We start from the raw sequence: 18,526 nt of genomic DNA on the forward strand, positions 1-18,526 counted from the left end.
ACTGCCAGTGCCCATCATACTTCATGGACGAGAAGATATCCGCGGGTTGGAAATATTCCTAAAGAGACTCCTTGATCCCAGCCTGCCATTTAAAGGGGCTTTTGATGAAGTCTCTAGGTGGGTTTTAGCTGCAGAGAGACAGCTACACCTATATCAGCTTCCCCTGCCTGCCTTGGGACCTGGAGTGCCCTGGAAATCTGTGTTTGAGGAGATCAGGGGAGAATTAAGGTTTTGAACAGCTCATCTCACCAGGAGTGGCTTCTCCTAGAGTCCTACTACGCTTTCTTTTTTAAATGGTCAAGTTAACATGCCATCCTGTAATGGCGACTGTGCACGAGTAGGCTATTGGAGAGGGGCTCAGTTGGGTAGAAGCACACTGCACCTAAAACACACACAGCACAATAGCCTGTGAGGGCGCACTCACTGACTCATTGCTGTGGGCCGATTCATGCCAATTCACAGCAATTCAGTAAATCTGTTTGCCAGCCCCAGGGGTCTTCCAGCTGCAGTTCACCACCCTGGAATATTTGTAATCTCAAGAGAGACCTGACAGACAAGCAGAGAATTCAGCAGTGGATTTGTTCCCCCGAGAAGAGCCTTTGGGAATGGACTTACTTTTAGAAGCTATTTTAAACATCAGCCCTTTAGACTTTTTCTTGGTTATTTCTTCCCCTCCAAGGTCATTCTCACTGGTTTCCATGTTGTCTATTAGTTTACCATCACGTAGTTCTTCCCTTTAAATAAAAAAATATATATCCCTATGAAGCCACTTAAAAATGCACTCCAGTGCTCTCCACAAGTCCATGGACTGGACTGGCTCTCCCAGGCTCTTGCTATTGGGGCTTGGAGTCCCAGCAGTCCCTCCCCCAAAAGGCCACTCTGCATGCAAAGCGGAGCATGGCTCAGAATCAATGGAGCAGAACCCCCACACCTCTGTCAGGAGAGAAGGAGAAGGAGAAAGCAACCTTTTCCCATTCTAACATACAACCAACTGCTGCTATTGACAGACTTTCAACGGGTCAGTGAAATGCCGGCCTCTTACAGCAAGGAGCAGGTGCCTGTCTGCCTCCCACCCTGCAACTGGGAATTAGCAGAGACGTCTGTCCAGAGAAAGTCTCATTTTAGCTGTTAGCCCCTTATGGGCCAAGTCAGCTGCCTGAGCTCACACTCCTCTGCCCAAGCCACGTTCTAGGCTAGGGTTAAAGGAACTAACATCACACCTTTCAGTCAGAGTCCAGATGCCCACTGCAGCCTGTCTAATCGGGGAAATCGGACTTGCTCTAGATACTGTATCTAGAGCAGCCAGAGGCTGTTTTACTGATTTCACTAAAGTAGCTCCCTGAACACCCCTCTCTGCCAAAGGCAGGCAACGGATGTGTGCGCGCAGGAGGGAATGTGAGAGAAAGGGGAGGAGTGTAGGTAAGAAAGCCTATGCAGAAGAGAGTCACCTGTTCCTTTTCAAAGGCATCTGATCACCACAATGGTGGGGAGGCTACGAAATGGAACTGAACTCACCCAGGAGACTCTGGAAACCTAGATCAGATGCCTCAACTCTTATATTTCTCAGTTGCACATCACTAAGGACAATCCCATTACACTTTCCCTCAGTAACTGGAGGTGTTGAGAGACCCACCTCCAAAGTACCACCTTTCCCCTGTAGTTTACTTACTCTTGGATTCCTACTCCCAGCTCTTGAATTTTCCTCTCAATGGCAGTTTCTACTTCACTCTTTTCCAGAGAGTACTCCACAAAGAAAGCTTCTAGGATAAATGCTATGAGAATACTGAATGGGGGGAGGGGAAAGACATGCTGTTTGTATAATCCTGACTTTTATTAGTAACATGCCCAATGTTTTTGCAGAACAAGCCCTCGCATTATTAATAGTTTTCTGCCATAGCAGACTGTGGAATTCATGGCCCATCAGTACACATCTCTTAGTGCCTACATACCATGGAAATGCCCCCAGAGCAATAGATAACCCTTGCTATTTGCCAAAGACACCCCCCCGCCCCCCAACATGTCTTCATGGCCTGGCAGTGAACAGGGATGGAGGAACCCGCAGAGTCCCAGTTAGATTTGCACCTAGACACAGTTTAATTCTTATTCTTTAAGATTCCAGCCCAAAGCAGCACTTTACAGAGTTAAGTGCTGTTGTCCACGAGACTCATTTAGGGCTTGCTGCCTCTCCCCTCCCCAAAGCATCCCCAATCCTTCCTCCGTGGGGGAGACACAATCCTGCATTCCTTCCTGCCGTGTCAGTTCCATCTTCTAAGGAGGAGAAATCGCCCTTTTCATCTGTAAGGTGTCCCCCGTCTCAGTACCTCTTCATGCATCCATCAGCGGGAGGCATTTGCAGGGAAACCACGGTAACCCAGAGCCCAAGCGTATCAGCCCAACCACACAGCAGAGCTGCAGCCACCAGGCAGTAAGAGCCTCATGAACATATTACCTCAGGCCTTCAGCCTGCTGTGGCTCTCAGCCCCATGCTTCCCTGCCCCCAAACAGATGGAAATGTCACTGAACTTACTTTATGATCATGATCACCACCACAATGTGGAAGGCAATGAAGTACAGCTTGGCAGCCTGATGAGTGACCAGGGCAAACCCATTGGCAAGAAGTATAAAGTTAAGGACTAGGACAGATAGGGAACGTCTCCCTGCTGAGAACACCCTGCTTGGGACAGTCAGGATGACGACAAGACAAGACACATTTGAGCTTCCCTTGGTGACACTTCCTAGTTAAAAACTTTACTGAAGGGAATTAAGAGCTCATTTCTTTCTCCATTTTGACCCCATTGAAGTCAATGGTGTGGGGGTGTTTTTCCATTGACTTCTGTGGGCTCTGGATCGGACCCTGTGTTATAGATACGGAAAGGATATCATGCCATTGATTGACGACAGTTAGCTCCATCAGAACAACGAATGAAGATGTGATGTCATTGAAGTTGTTCTTGCAGTATTTGGCTCGCGCAAACAGAGAATCTTTTAAGGCAGGGTTTCCGCACTCCAGGGCATGATGGGCAGTGGAATTCCTGGGAAAGAACTGGATTTTCCCCTGGAATAGTTCCATGCCGATGATAGCAAACATGTAGTAAACCACCTAGGGAGAGAGACCCATTCCCATAGATGGGAATGTCACATGACAGCTTTACCCAGCAGAGTACAGAAGCATCTAGGATTCCATTATCAAATTCCCCAATGCACATTCCACGATGCACTTCCCAGATTCTCTACCTAAATACTGGGGCTCTTAAGCCAACTCTGGCTTCTCTCCAAGTCACTTTTTGAGGATGGCTGGTACTAGAAGATTAACAGAGACTTAGTCCAGGAAGTAGTGATTCCATACAAGGAATACAAATAAACTAAGCATGGAGGGAGAAGAATTTTGAACTGGAATCTAAGTTGATGGAGGTGGGTTTTTCCAATTTATCATCTAATTTTATTATTTTGGGGGTGGAGGAGGGGAGAAAAGCACAGCAGCATCAAGCAGATTATAATATTATATATCCTGGACTGGCAGCTAGGGAGAACCAGATCCTGCTAAATAGCTTTATGCATAAATAATCCTGAAAATATTCAGGTCCACACATACAGCCTTGACTCTGGCCTGAGAGTGACCGCTCTGAAGCTTTATAGTTCGCCTTTTGAAGATAAAAATTGGAATTCTAAGGAAAACAAGGTCATGCTACAGCAGGAACTGCTGCACTTCAGAGTTAGTGTCCAGGTTGCTTACCAGAGCCAGCCCTCCAAAGGTCAGCATCGTCGGCACAATGTTTATGAGCGTATTCATGATGACCCGGAATCTAGAACAAGACAATTCATGAGACCGCCCCCCAGGCTCAGATGTTTACTTAAAGAGATATTCCAGGAATTCCTGATAGGGGACTCTATTGTTCAAAGAGGCACCATTTTGTTTTGCAGGGGTGAGAGAGAGAAAAGTGGTGGCAGATCTCTGAGAGATCACTGGCCCATTTGCCTCTGCTGGTTGTTGGTGCCACTGTCCCACATTAATGCAGAATGGGGCTGGGGTGTAGGCTTGATCCTGTTTAACACCGTCTGCCTGCCTGCCCGCTGCTGGGCAGCCTTGTGTGGCTTCCCCATTTCATAGGGGCAGTGCTTGGTCTGCTCTAGTGGGCTCTCACTTAGGTGTCTGAGTGAGTGGTGGGGCTTATTCCTGTTTGAGGAGAAAGCTGCTAGCGGCCCTTAAGCCTGGTCTACACTTGAGTTCCATTGGTACAAACTTTGTTGGGTTGGGGATGATGTGTCACCAACGTAGTGGTAAAATCCTTTAGCAAGGACGGAGTTTATGCCAGAATAAAGGTGCCTTATTCTAGTACAACTTAGTCTCATTCCCATATGGGAATAACTACCCTGGTATCAAAACCCCTTTGTAAAGCTGTGCAGCCCTTGTAAAACCATAGGGCAGCATGGATACAGCCAGCTACACCAGTATTGCTTGTGTGTGTCACCAAGGGCTCGATCTACTCAGCTGAGCAGAGGTTAGCTGGCTGGGAGACCCGGTCCCCTGCCAGCCTCTGGATCAGCTCAATGCAGTGGTAGAGGGCTACGGCCCCATTACATTCTTTACCTTTGAATGCTATCCACAATCCTGATGAGACGGAGGACTCTCAGTATGAAGACAATATCCAGCACTTGCTGGCTGTTGTATTGACTTGCTGAGAAAGAAAGCAGCACCAGCAGCTTTTAGCATACATGATCTCCAATACTTCCCTGTTTGCTTAAGACAAAGGCTAATTAAACCACTAGGCAAAGCACAGAAAGCGTCCCCCATCAGTCACAGTACAATAGCAGAATGAGACAGAGCCCTGAGATGGTTGTGCATCACAAGATGTTCTATTTCTATCATCCTCAAAGATGTGTGCACAATTCCGGTACATGACACTTCAGATTCTGACAGGGATGGGTGGTTTGTATTTCAAAACCCAAAATAAAGGGGTTTGTTTCTGCCCCCCTCCAACATAAGAGGTAGTATTTAATTTAAATGGATACCTTTCATCGCTATTACATACATAGCTGGAACAAACACAAACTATGTTGTAATCTAAACAATGTTACCTACTGAAAGGGTACAGATTATGGGTTCATTCTTCCCCCGATTGTTATTTAAGTTTTTTTATACTTCCCCAAAACATGCAGAATTCTTCATAAGTTTCAATGGAAACCATGAGTCGAGAGTAATATTAGGAGATAAATCTTAAAGAAAAACAAAAAGCCCACCACATAAGCTACAAGTGCCTGAGAAATTAACAGCCTGCTAATGCCACAGAAGGTTTAAAGTGTAATGCTGTTCTTACCTGATTTAAGTGAAGCGTTGAGAATCGTAGCTATTAGAGCAGCAATAATGATGGAGGTATCAAACCTAGTGTTGATGGAAAGAATTCTATTACACAGATAATTCTATTGCACATGGAAGTGCAGTGCAGGCATTTAGATATTAATAGTGATGGACACAATACAAGGCCTTAGTCTGCAAACACTCAAACGTGTGCTTAAAGTTAAGCACACAAGGATTCCTACCAAGCCAGAGGAACTATTCATGTGCTGAAGCGTTTGCAGGTTTGGGCCCTAAACGGCTGGACTGTGACCTCTTTGGGGGCAGGGACTGTATTTTATTCTGAGTTTGTACAGAACGCCTAGCACAGCAGCCCCAGCCCCAGTCAAGGCTCCTTGTGTTACTTCATGCACTGAAACAGCCATCCAGGACTAAGCAAAGTTTCTACATTGGACATATGGTTTGCAAAGATGACCTGCAAGGTGTGCGTGTGGGGTGGGGGTGGGGGGAGAATGGCTTACACTTCTTTGGTTATTGCTGCTTTACAGTGGATAAGAGACCTAGAATGTTCTTTACTACTTTGTTTACATTAGAATTTCAGGCCCAGTCTGTGCTACAAGTCTCTGGACAACTGGAAAACTAGTGGGTTCCAGTATCACAGGGGGAGAACCACCCAGCTAATGAGAGGGGTGAGGGGATTCTTGTATTGACTGGTGGAACTAACAGCTGTTTCTATTAACAGGTATTTACATCAAAAGTGGGGTGGGACTTAAAGTATGATAAAGCTCTTATACCTACAAGCCCCAATGGATCTGCCGGCAAGTCAGTGACAGCCCCAATATTTTTAGGGCAAAGAGGATACACACAAGAGCTATCACCCCACTTCCAGACCTTCCTGCAGTAGTATTAAAAAAAAAAGCAGCACAAACCCAATTGTTGAAAATGTACATTCCTTTTTAAAGACAAGCCACCACCCCCCGCCCCCACTCTGGTACCAAGAAACCAGTCCAGTTTTCTAATCTTGTACTCCAGTTTGAGTTTAGAGCATTTCTCTTGCCATCTCACATTTGCAATAGCTTTAGTTATATGCTGGTTATGCAAGTATGAACTTTACTAATCTAGTGCTGGTTGTTTTTACAAGAAGAAACTAATTCTAGTAAGAGGCTGAATGTAAAAAGTGCCTTTGGCTGCAAAGAGAAGAAAGTTGCAAGACATTCTTCCTATATCCCCTCTACCCTCAAACCACCGCAACTCAGCGCCCTACTTACCAGTTCCAGAACTGGGTCTTTGCAAAGAATGCCCTGGGTTCATAATTATACACTTTCAGGAGGATCTCGAGGATGTATAAAGAAAGGAAAACCCACTCTGCATAGGAAATCAAGGGGTTTTCCTCATCCAAAGCAATGAATACGGCGTTTATTAGAATGATTACATCGTAAGTCCACACAAAGCCCCTGCAAGAAGTGGGAGGGGGGAAAAAAATGAGTTTGTTTGCTCCTGCCTATGAAGGTTTAAAATATATAAAATATCCCTCAGAAGCCTCCGCTGTGACCTTAAGAGCCCTTCAGTGCAAACTGGCAGAGAGCCGCACTGTTGTGTAGTTCTGAATGTTGTTTAAGATTTCAAATGAAAGCCAGGCACACTAGTCATTAATATCATTGCAAAATATATATATTAAACATTAGATAAGGAATTACAGATGCTTGCTGATACTATGCTTTAAAGTCTGATCAAACAAACAAACAAACAGAAAACCAGGTTTTCTTCCAGACAAGAGGAAGGACAGTTACCTCCATCTCTAATGGGAACTGTCTCTGGCATGACCATGTTCAATGGGCAGTTCATTTGCATCAGAGATAAAAACAGGGAGAACAAATTAATAGGAGGTTCTGAAATCAGCATGGAAACACACTCCCATCTGCACCCCAGTGATTCATCCTGACTCTGGTGAATATCAGGAGACGCAAAAAGATGTTTCTGTTATCCATCACTTCGGGGGCCAGCATTCTTTGTATCCATGAATGGTGGATCCCCTACCATGCGGGTGGGTGCTGCTGGACGGGTGCCTTAGATAGCTTTCTTATCTTAGTCAAGGATTGTAGCCGGTTAAGTTTTAGTGACTTGAAGAGTGTTATACATCTGTCATATTTGTAACCATTTCTGCTTTTAGTTTTGCTTAGTCTTCCTTTCAGTTCTCGGTTAATAAACTTCTTGTTTTATCATAAGCACAAATCAGTGCTGTTATATTAAGCAAAGTGTGAATTCCTGGTTAAATCAAGCAAGCTAGTGTGTACACGGTCTCTAAGGAGACAGTGAACTTGCTAATTTGTGAGTGTCCAGCAACGGGACTGGATGTTGCAGGGAGACACTTCTCCAGTTTCGGAACCGATACACACCAAGGCCTAACCTGCAAGGCAAAGTTAAGCCTGGCAGAGTCCTGAGGAATCTATGGAGCCAGTTAAACTGGGAGTGGCAGGGAGCTGTCAGAGTTTAGCACCAGCAGATTTCTTTGATGCTGAGGCAGAGAGATAACAAGGCGACATACAGTTCTGGATGTTCCAAGAAAGCCTCACAACCCTCCCATCCACATCCCCATTTCCCAGTTACAAAACCAGCTTTGCCATATATCAGCCAGTGTTTCAGTTTAAACAGCCTTTTCCCCGATGGAGAATTTAGGAGAGTTGATGTAACTTAACCTTATATTTGAGAAGCCAGTTACTGCAAGTGTGTATATTCAGTTGTTGACAAGATCTAGCTTTCAGTGATGTTGGAAGTTCAGTCTGCATCAAATCAAACAGTGCTCATAAATAGATGTGAGATGCCCAGAAGAGTAGAAAGGAATTGGAGAAAATTAAACATCAGATTGAGCCCTAAATTAGCTCTTGATTCCAATTTAATAGAGGTCGGTGAAACCGAGCGCAATACCACTTTACTACAGAGACTGCTGGGTCATTATAGGTTTTCATACCTGAATTCAGACTCCTTTTGAGCAAGACTTTATTTTCAAGCCAGAACATACAGCAGATCTGCTGTAGAATACTTGTGATATCATTCAGTGCTTATAGCACGACTGAGTTAGAGGGACTGGAACGTGAAGATGGGGGTTTTCAGTAGCATTCAGCATTGGTCTAACTCCTACTCAAGTTAAGGATCAAACTCCTGTTGACTCAAGTGGGAGCAGAGTTATGCTAAGACTGCGCACTTCTGAAAAAAATCCCACCTGTAGCATTCCCCTTGCAGGGCTGGCATTTTCCAGCCTGCCATCCAGGTGAACACTTGTCCAGAGGTAAATGCTGCTTTGCAGCATCATTATGAGATGCTCATTGTGAGGGCAGAGACAGACTTACTTGTGTTGAACCATGCTACGTACGAATAGGCTCACTGCTGAGTTATACACATGGGGCATCCAGTGTTCCAGGGGGTGGGTTTGTATCCTCATTGCAATCACCTGGATGTTCAGAAGGTCTGCCAGACGCACAAAAGATTTTTTGTCTGTTGTGGACAGGAAAGATGCCAATTAGCCTACATGCATAATAAATGGCAGCATTTCATATTTGCAGAAATACAGGCCTTATGTGAAAAAGCAGTACTGTACTTCACTCTGCCCACATGCACACTGCAACACACAGAGAACACACAGGACTCGACCCCCCAGGCACAAAGGGAGCTTCCTTCAGCCATGCTAGCTTCATACTAGCTAGGAGCCCTCTTCACCTGTGCAGGGAGCTGTGGCATGAAGTTGTAAAGAGACTTGCTGGGGGGGCGGGGGGAGGGAAGAGAGAAAGAAAGAAATCACATCTATAGGACTCATTTCACTCCTTACTTGCGAAAATTTTAAACCTCATCAAGAAGGCCAATCTTTAGGCAAACACGTAGTGGTCAGATCACACATCCACAGTTATGTTAATGAATAGGGATTGCTTAAGTGGTTGCAAATAAAACATTTTTCTATTTAACAGGTGATAACTGAGGAATTTGCTGACAAATAAATGCTGGCTTTTTAGTAGCCCCCCCTTGTAGATTTGTTCCTAGACAGAGGCTGGAAATCTGAAAGCACATTTAAAGTGCAAAGGAATTTCCAGACTGCATCAGATGAGGGCTCCATCTTTCCCAAAATCCTGTCTCTAGTAGTGGGTAGAACAAGATGCTCAAGAGGAAGGCATGAGAAACCCCACAGCAGGAAAACTTCCCCCCCGTCACAGGTTATTTTCTTAACCCCCTTCACTGAGAGTCTGGCTCATGCCTGGCGGCAGGAGAATTTATATCCCTGATAAAGCCATGGCAAAAATCAGATTTACTCATCTGTATGGAAAGAGTTTTTTTTATGCCAAACATCTTTGGAGAGTCTCCTACACATTTATCATGTAGGAGTTTTAAATTTGAGGTCATGAAGGCTCCAAGACACTCTGTGCATGGAAACAAAGTGGCCTAAGTGTTACAATTAAGTAGAAAGAATGTGTGAAAAGAAACTGAATGCTACAAGCTTAGATAAGTGAGGTAGCAGGATATGCCTGGTTGAGTGTGTCACCAGTCACACAAAGCCAAGTGACCGGATGGGTAGATTTTCAGCATTCACTTCAGGTTGATTACATATGGTACATTGAAAATACAGATCTCGCTGCTTAAGCCAAAAAGGTCCTCCCCTACTTCAGTAATGCCTCCCCAACAAGCGTTGGTTTACTGCTACTCACCTACATAACCTTTTTGTTCCTCATCGGATACTCTCAACAGGAGCTCTCGATGGGAAGTGCTGATATCTGGGGCCACTAGTCTGACGAGTTCCTTCCACTGGGCTTCTTGAACAACATACTCTGTGCCCTCCTTGACCTTTAGGATGTTGAAGGCTTCTATCATCTTGTGACGCTTCATGTAAGCAAGTTTGCGGATCTCATTCTGGAGGAGACAATGGATTTCAGATACCCAGAGGGTGGGTTTATTTCCCTCCCATCTCCCACTTATTTTTAAACTTAATGTAGTTTTGGGATATTCGTGAATGCCAGATTTGTTCTTGCATTTCTATACTAGACTGCCAAGGAGGACTCTACAGGAAATGAGCTGAGAGCAAAAGTTCCCAGCTGACAATGCTCCATTCAGCCGGAGAAGCAGAGAATGACCAATAGTCAAGAGTGACTCATCTGGCCAGCTGTGGAGCAGTTGCAGCAGGCTACCAGGAAAGTCCTGCCCTGTCCTCCGCTGTAGAGTGGTCACTAGCCCCTATTTCCTGCTCAGTCTATCAAAAACTTCCCAGACATATCAAGGTGGGATCCATAGCAACAGTTTGCTCCCATGGGACACCTCTTAACAGGTTAAAAACCTAGATGGCTTATACTAGGCCTTGAAGGATGGTGTGCAATTGGGGGAGTGGGAAGAGTGTTGGTATGTAATGAACAGCATGGAGGGGTGAGTCACAAGGGCTTTATTATGGACTGGAAGGCCCTCAAGTTGGAGTAGAAGAGAAGGGAATCGATTTAGACATCACATCAACACTAACAAGTGAGGCCTTGGAAAGTGGCAGCTACCCATCTGATTTCTGTGGTACACAGATGGGAGATGATCCTGCCAACAGCAAGCTCCCGGAATTTGGGCAGAAGAGGCAGCCAACTTCATGCCCTACCTCCACTAGGCAGTTTGCCCAGCAGACAGCATGCAAGGATGGTTTTTGTGGCCTCCTGTTAGTGCATTTGGCAGGAGACCTTGTGTACAAGAGAGGAAGGTTAGTCTGTTTATGAAAGGTCAGTGGAACTTTTAGCATTAGCCCTTTAATGGCAAGCAATAGACATGCTTATCGTGTCCTCATTTACCCCAGAATGTGGTGGGTGCTACTGGAAGAGGGAAGATCTACGCCGCTCTGATTGAATATTGCATCCTCTGCTTTGTCCTCCTGCCAGTGCCTTAAGGGTATGTTACAGAGCAAACACACACTATGCAGAGTTGCTGCTGGGTGGCAGCTGTCTTCCAAGTAGACACATTCTGGAAGGGAGGTTTTCCTAATGTTTAGCAGGAACAGTGTGCAAAGAGGACTGCATCCAGTCTATTGATGAGCGCACACACGGGGCATTTACTGTGAGAATTCAAAACAAGTGGTGGTTGTGGCACTAGCAGCATTAAGTCATTCTGTAGTGTGCATTACTGCAATAAAAATAAGCAGCAGCCACAAGCCCCAGGCATGGGCCAGGACCCCATGGTACAAGGTGCTGGGCAGACAGGCACAGAACAGGGGGACAGGCCCTGCCTAGAGAGCTTCCCTCTTCTCCCCACCTGGTCTTCTTTGACTGTAAGCTCTTCAGAACAGGGCCATGTTTCTACTGAGCCTAATGCCATGGGGTCTCTGGGTGCTAGTAGAACCATTAAGTGACATATGGAAACCTCATTACATGGCTCTAAAGGATGGTTCAGAATCAGCAACCGATTAGTCGTACTGTCCCCTGGAAAGGATGAGTGGCTGGCTGTGGGACGTTGCCTCGAGGAGACTTTCCTCACAGATGCTCTGTGGGTCTCTCCCCTCTCTCTGCCCCCACCACTGAACAATGTTGCAGTATACCCCCACTACTAGGCTGTAACAGGAGATTTGCCATAATGCCAGCACCTTACAGCTGTGCCGTAAGAAGGGTTACTGGATAACCAAAACCCCACTTGATGTTTTCTAGCACCAAAAAAAAAAAAAAAAAAAAAAAAAAAAAAAATCACTGTCCCACTGATTTGGTGGCCTATTGCTGGGAGTCGGACTCACTCCACAAAGCAGTCTGCACTGGATTCACAAACACTTGCGACTCGGAGGACCAGAGGAGGAAACAGATGTTGTTAAAGCAGAACACTCCATGCAGAGATGGGTAGAGTCATGTTATTGCTATGCCCAGTTCAGGAGATGCTCTTCCTCACACACTTTACCTTTAAATGTTTCCTGTAATTGTTGTACACAACAGCCAGGAAGACAGACATGAAGAGGTAGGTGTTGATTACTACATAGGTTATGAAGAACAGGGAATACCACCAACTGAAGTCAAACGCCGGCATCCTAGATGGGGAGAGAGTGGCTTTAGTCATTTTATAGTGAAAGCCGGGATTCATACATAGCAACAAAACCTCTGGGACAGCTTCCAAAAGGCTGTCTCAGGATACATTGCACCTTATAGGCATGAGACTGAAAGCAGCGTTGGAACAGGTCAGTCTGAAATTCAACAAGTCAATCACACCATAAGAATCACAAGCCGCATGTTCTTTGAGTCAAAATTCTTCCCATGGGTGCTCATTTGCAACTGCTAATAACGTGGATAAGGGGAGTATAGAATTTGGCCTTTGGGTGGACAGCAGAGGACACCCCATGCTGCTGTCCTCTCCAGCTCTCTTGTTCCCAAGGCTATTGTACAATGAATGCAGCTCCTGGTGTGGGGGAGGGAAGAGAGAGAGAGAGAGAGACTCTCTCACTGGTAAATGCAACTCTGAATTAAAAGGCTAAAAAGCCACAAAACCCTCACCAGGGTTTGGGTGCTGCCTAGAGGTGATGATAGTCCCCACTGCGGTACAGGTTACAGGGCGAGGGGCAAGTCAGGCCACTCACCATCAGGACAAGGCTAAATGCTCCCACCTCCCCACATGCAGAGTCCATCCAAGCCAGTCAAATCACACAGTGCCCGAAGGCTTTTAGAAGTACTGTGCTGTTTGAGACTTCCTCATTGCCTAGATTATATCATCTGTGATTTAAAGACCCAGAAAACAGAGAAATCCTTTCACGTTAAATACGGTGACAGACTCTGCATGTCTTTCCTTCTACTGCAGCGAGCTATGGATTGGACTCTAGACTGCTGCTCCAGTTCTATGCGCTATGCTGCGCTTCCTGGCTGCCCAAAGATAGGTTGGTGCACCTAGATTGCTCTGCAGATGCCAGGCTGGGTACGTACATGACGTCAGGGCTGTTGGCTGTCGTCACCAGCACATACAGATCAAATACGATTTCTAGGTAGTTTGTAAAATATGGAGATCCTTCCACTGTCCGGAGATTCCTGAAAAGGAAGAGGCACCATGAAATTACACACACAGATACCAAGTCACTGACACACAGCTATTGCAGGGTGGTTGACACTGCAGTCAGACTCCCTATGGCCTTATTTTTTGGAAGTACCCAATACCCACAGATGATAAAGCCAGTCATGGTTGCTCAGCAGTTCTGGAACCCCAGCCATACTTCATCATCTGCAGGATTTGGAGCTGGCAGATTCCCTTGGATCCAAAGCTTGAAACCCACCACACAGGGAACTCCAGAACGGAAAGTGCTCTCACCTGTCACCGAACAGCTTCAGAGCCATGAGAGAGAACATGAGGACGCTGAACATGAAGAGCAGGAAGACGTACGTGATCTCTGGCAGTGTGTTTCGTATACTGCGGAACACTCTCCGGATCTGCCAAGACACAACAGGGAGCATTTAGAAAACTAACTGCATCAGCTTTCCCCACAGCTTTCACACCGGAGTTTGTAGCGCCCCCCCCCCCCATGATTAGGCAGAGCAGGAGACAGGCGTTCTTTCCGTTGACAGAAACTGATCTAGCCACCAGTTAACGATGCCCAACAGTAAACTCCACTCTGTCTTTACACAACCTGTTCCTCTAGGGCCCAAACTGGGCCTGGTCAAGCCAGATTGGCTGCCTGGTTCTTGGAGGATGCCATCTTGGTCTCCAGAATGTCAAAGCTAAGTCTCTAGCCCTTATGTTTACAAAGGGAGCCTTCCAGCTTCCAGCGTCCAAAGATGAACCAAGCGTAAGCTGGTGCAACAATATCTGCCTGAGTCTTCAGGCAGCCTGAGAAAATAGCTTTGAGAGGCCCCGCAATGTCTCATTTGTTTCAATGAGGTAATGCCCCAGGTGTCCCACGACAATGATTTAATTAAAATATTGTTAGCTATTTTACTGTGTATGAAGTGTGTAAGTAAGGAGGGGGCAATGATCTTAGGAAGATCGGCACAGTCTGCTGTAAGGGTATGTTCCACCAGGAAAATGCCACATGACAGGAAACTTATGAGCCAACATATTTCTACTAGCAGTATTAGACAACTTCACACTTGGTATAGACAAGCACTGCCATGGAGGAGTCTTCTCTGGGTTCCATGGGCTTGTTGGCCAACTGAGCATGCACAATCTGCAGGGCATCTCATGTAGGCAGAGCCTGGGAAGATACCAGGGCCTTCTTCCCCTGTCCCCAATAGACAGAAGAGGAGTCCCCACCTATGTACAGCAGAGACACCCTGTTGAAAAGGGGAAGCAATGGTTCTCATCTCACACCCGCCCAAAGATGTTCCCATGCACAATTCAGTCGCTGAAGTCGAACAAACATTGTCAGACTCTGCCAGTCAGTCATCAGAAGGTCTTGGACTGCATCAACTTTAAACTCATCCTCACGAAAGTCATTGCTCCATACAACTCTTAGAAAAGCTCTTTTACCCAGATGCCTGTATTATGGCACAGACAAGTGCGTAAGGCTATGTCTACACAACACGTCTTACAGCGGGGCAGCTGTGCTGCTCTAAGGTCTCCAGTGTAGCCACTCTATGCCGGCGGGAGAGAGCTCTCCCACCAGGATAACACTGTCCACACCGGTGCTTTTGTCAGTGAAACTTACATTTCACCCCCCCCACCACCACTTCTGTGACCGACAAAAGTGCTAGTGTAGACAAAGCCTCCTCTAAGACACTAAATACGCCAAGCTTATAAAGCAAGTTGGCCTCTCACCCAACAGCTCCCCGGCAGGCAGAGGAAGAGTTGTTTAACATTAACCATGTGTACGTCACTTCATGAGCCACAGCTGAACTGAGCTGTATGCTAAATCAGAGTAGGCAGGATGAAAGATTACACAAAAACATGGAGATTTCCCTTGGGGGAGAGAGGAATGGAGATGGGACCACACAAGGCAGATGTTAAGTTATAAGACTGGCCTTGCTGGGTCAGACCAATGCTGCATGTGGCCTCGTCTGACTTCTGACAGTGGCCAGAGACAAAAGCTTCAGAGGGAATGAACAGAACAGGGCAATTATCAAGTGATCCATCTCCTGTTGTACACCCAGCTTCTGGCAGTCAGAGGTTTAGGGACACCCAGAGCATGAGGTTGTGTCCCTGATCATCTATGTTAATAGTAATTGATGGCCCTAGTTCTTTTAACCCAGTTATACTTTTGGCCTTCACAATATCCCCTGGCAGTGAGTTCCACGAGTTGACTGTGTTGATTGAAGAAGTACTTACATATATTTAGCAGGCTTAAAGGAAACATAAGGTACTGGGTGACCCCTGGTTCGTGTGCTACGTGAAGGGGTAAATATCCACTGCCCTACTCACTTTCTCCACACCATTCATGATTTTACAGACCTCTAGGACATCCCTCCCTCAGTCATCTCTTTTCTAAGCCAAACAGTCCCAGTCTATTTAACCTCTCCTCATGTGGAAGCTGTTCCATACCCCTAATCATTTTTGTTGCCCTTCTCTGCACCTTTTCTAATTAAGATCTTTTTTCACATGGGGCAACCAGAACTGCAGGAAGTATTCAAAATATGGGTGTACCATGAATTTGTATAGTGGATGGATAATAAGAGAAGAATATCCTAACGCCCTTTCCTACTGGCTCCCAACGTTGTTAGCTTTTTTGACTCCAAGATCTTTCTTAGCAGTAACAGCTAATTTAGACCCCATCATTTTGTATGAACAGTTGGAAATGCAATGCTATGTGCAAAGTGCACGTTGAAAGAAATAATCCCATCTGCCATTTTGCTGGTTAGAGAGTGCTCAGATACCACGGTGATGGGCACAGTTCAAGAACCTGAACAGAACAGGCTAAATTTTAAGATGCTAGCTCCCCTGGTCCTACTATTCACATGTGGCAGTCACCACTGCCCGTCAAGTCCCTGAAGCTCCTTCTTCCACGTTAGTCACTGCCACACTAACAAGCCTCCACAGACAGACAGCCTGGCTTCAGTACTGCTCTACAGTAGCAATCCACCTGCACTGCCTGAGGAGGAAGAGCTGTGCCAACAAATCTTAGACAACCCTCCAAATCCCTACCAAGTAGGTATTGTCCATATTTACACAGCCAGACAATTTGAGATCACACGGTAACTCAGAGGCAGAACTGGGATTAGAACCTGTAACTCCAGGCTGCCGGTCCCATGCTCTCATTTTAAGAATCTGCTGTCTCCCCACTTCAAAGGGAGTGCCTTGATTGTCAAGGCAGTGATCCAGTCTGTTCATGACACAGGATGAGATGACAGCGTAATTAGCACAGCTGTGATCTAGTTCACCTAGAAGGGTTCTAGAAACAAGTAATTTTTGACAAATGAGCAGAGCAGGCAACAGAAGCAAGGTTAGGGAAGAATAATTAGCACATGAACTTAAATTAAGAATCCAGACAAAGTGAACTGACCCCAAAGAAGTTGGGACCATGCAAAGATTCAGGTTCCAGCCAGAAGTTTTTCAATTCTGTCCGCAGAGCCAGGTGTGATTAGGTAAGTCACTGCATAGGCAGAAGGATCTCTCTCACACACACACACTTTTGAAGCTACTTGCAATTCTCCATTATTTCCACCATTCCAAAGCCATGGAACTGCTGCCTGCAGGAGTCACTTTCTTCTCGCTTGGCTGTCAAAGAGATCTTCACTCAGTGCAGGAGAGAAACCCTGCCGATATGCACCCTAGTCTCCCTCTGTCACAGCCCAGAACACAAGAGTTCCCTGTCACACTCCCTCTGCTCTGCCACAGCCAGGCACCAAGAGCTTGATCGCTGGGGACAATGAAGCTCGAGAAGCATTTTGGATTCACATCAAAGGGAAAGAGGGGTGTGTTTGCACACACCCAATAATGCTCACGCTGACCAACCGCAAGGGTATCTTTGAAGAGAGCCTTGGCAGACACGGTAAGAAAAAAAAAGAAAAAAGAAAAAAGCCATAGACTCTCATTGGCTTCCGTAGAAGGCTCTCTTACAGCCACTCTGTCAAATGCTCTTACTCCAAGATATCAGCAGGCAACTTCAGACAACCACCACCCAAACCCATTCGTGTGATGACCAAGTGTTGCTTACCTGGCGACTTTCTGCAAAGTTTATTAAGAAAATGGGCCTCAGGAATCTTGACCATCTAATGCTGTTTATGTTCGAGATTTTAAGTGCCCCATATATAATCAGGTCAATTAAGGTCACCTGTGGAAGAAAGAGCAGCAACAATTCACAGGAAAGGGTTTGGTCTACCACTCATTGTAACACAGGGACCTGCTCTTTGATAATTAAGAGACCACAGTTTCATGAGGTAATGTTATCTCCTGCAGGAGATGGAAGTTTCAGTAGATTAGACCATGTTATGACATCAAGACTGACAATGCACATATAATAAAAAAAAAATTGCTCTTGCCACATTTTCTTTCAACAGAATTCCAGAAACTGTGCCTCTGTTGTAAGTCATGCTCTGAAATTGATCTATTAAGAGAAGAGGGGGACACATTGGAGCTGTACAAATGGGAAGAACAGGCTGTTTGTAGACCTGGCTATCAACCAGCCCCATCATTTCACACAATCCTTGTCACAACGGAAGTGGAAGTAGGAAAAAGTCTACAGAAGATCTAGCTTCGCACACCTAATTCCTTCACGTCACAGTGACCACGGCTGTAACTCACCAGTATTGCTATCATGATGCAGATATTCTTTGTATCCTTCCAAAACACACTGCGAGGGGTGACTTTGGCAAAGTGCACCAGTCGGCCGAAGAACACCAAAAGGCACAACACTTCCACCAGCGAGGTGGCCTGCAAAGGGAGGACAAAAAGTTTAAGCCAGAAAAATGGTCTTGCTAGACTGCCCCAATATCGTCTCTTTAGCTGTGTTATTCTCCACCTGCCACCAGACAAGTTCAGACAGTGAGCCAGAGGGAGGAGTCACAAGAAACACAGAAAGGAGGCGATATCAGATTGGTTTTCACTGGGAATTTGCTGTTGATTGAGCTATTTTTTTTTAAACCGTCTTTCACTGTAAAATTAAAATTAAAAAAAAAAGTCACCTATTCAATGTTGGCCACTATTTTTTGGTGCTTCTCGCGTAACACTAGGAATTAAATGAGGGTGGCATCTTAGGGAGTTCGTAGATTTTCATGTATGCAGGATTTGGGACAGATGTCTGTCAAGGTATGAGATGCCAGTGCAGTATGGAACTCTATTCTGGAAATAGAGCCCCTAGCTCTTCTAGAGAGCTTTTCATCCATAGATCTCAAAGCA

At 45.7% G+C, this 18,526-nt stretch overlaps 1 protein-coding gene across 2 annotated transcripts in view; it reads right to left on the bottom strand.

Annotated features, from left to right (window-relative positions):
* Positions 1 to 18,526, bottom strand: part of LOC120402383 (two pore calcium channel protein 1-like) — a 31,118-nt gene that overhangs the window by 1,666 nt on the left and 10,926 nt on the right. For both annotated transcript variants that reach the window (XM_039533001.1, XM_039533002.1), the window contains exons 4-18: positions 17,933 to 18,061; positions 17,346 to 17,462; positions 13,571 to 13,689; positions 13,192 to 13,293; positions 12,182 to 12,308; positions 9,985 to 10,186; positions 8,641 to 8,785; positions 6,562 to 6,747; positions 5,316 to 5,380; positions 4,589 to 4,676; positions 3,734 to 3,803; positions 2,881 to 3,100; positions 2,528 to 2,618; positions 1,670 to 1,783; positions 616 to 734 (exon numbers count right to left, since the gene is read on the bottom strand). In XM_039533001.1, coding sequence (XP_039388935.1) covers positions 616 to 734; positions 1,670 to 1,783; positions 2,528 to 2,618; positions 2,881 to 3,100; positions 3,734 to 3,803; positions 4,589 to 4,676; positions 5,316 to 5,380; positions 6,562 to 6,747; positions 8,641 to 8,785; positions 9,985 to 10,186; positions 12,182 to 12,308; positions 13,192 to 13,293; positions 13,571 to 13,689; positions 17,346 to 17,462; positions 17,933 to 18,061 — 1,894 coding nt within the window. The remainder of the gene's footprint in view (positions 1 to 615; positions 735 to 1,669; positions 1,784 to 2,527; positions 2,619 to 2,880; positions 3,101 to 3,733; positions 3,804 to 4,588; positions 4,677 to 5,315; positions 5,381 to 6,561; positions 6,748 to 8,640; positions 8,786 to 9,984; positions 10,187 to 12,181; positions 12,309 to 13,191; positions 13,294 to 13,570; positions 13,690 to 17,345; positions 17,463 to 17,932; positions 18,062 to 18,526) is intronic.

The sequence above is a fragment of the Mauremys reevesii genome, linkage group 3 (assembly GCF_016161935.1).
Source record: "Mauremys reevesii isolate NIE-2019 linkage group 3, ASM1616193v1, whole genome shotgun sequence".
Classification (NCBI taxonomy): domain Eukaryota; kingdom Metazoa; phylum Chordata; order Testudines; family Geoemydidae; genus Mauremys; species Mauremys reevesii.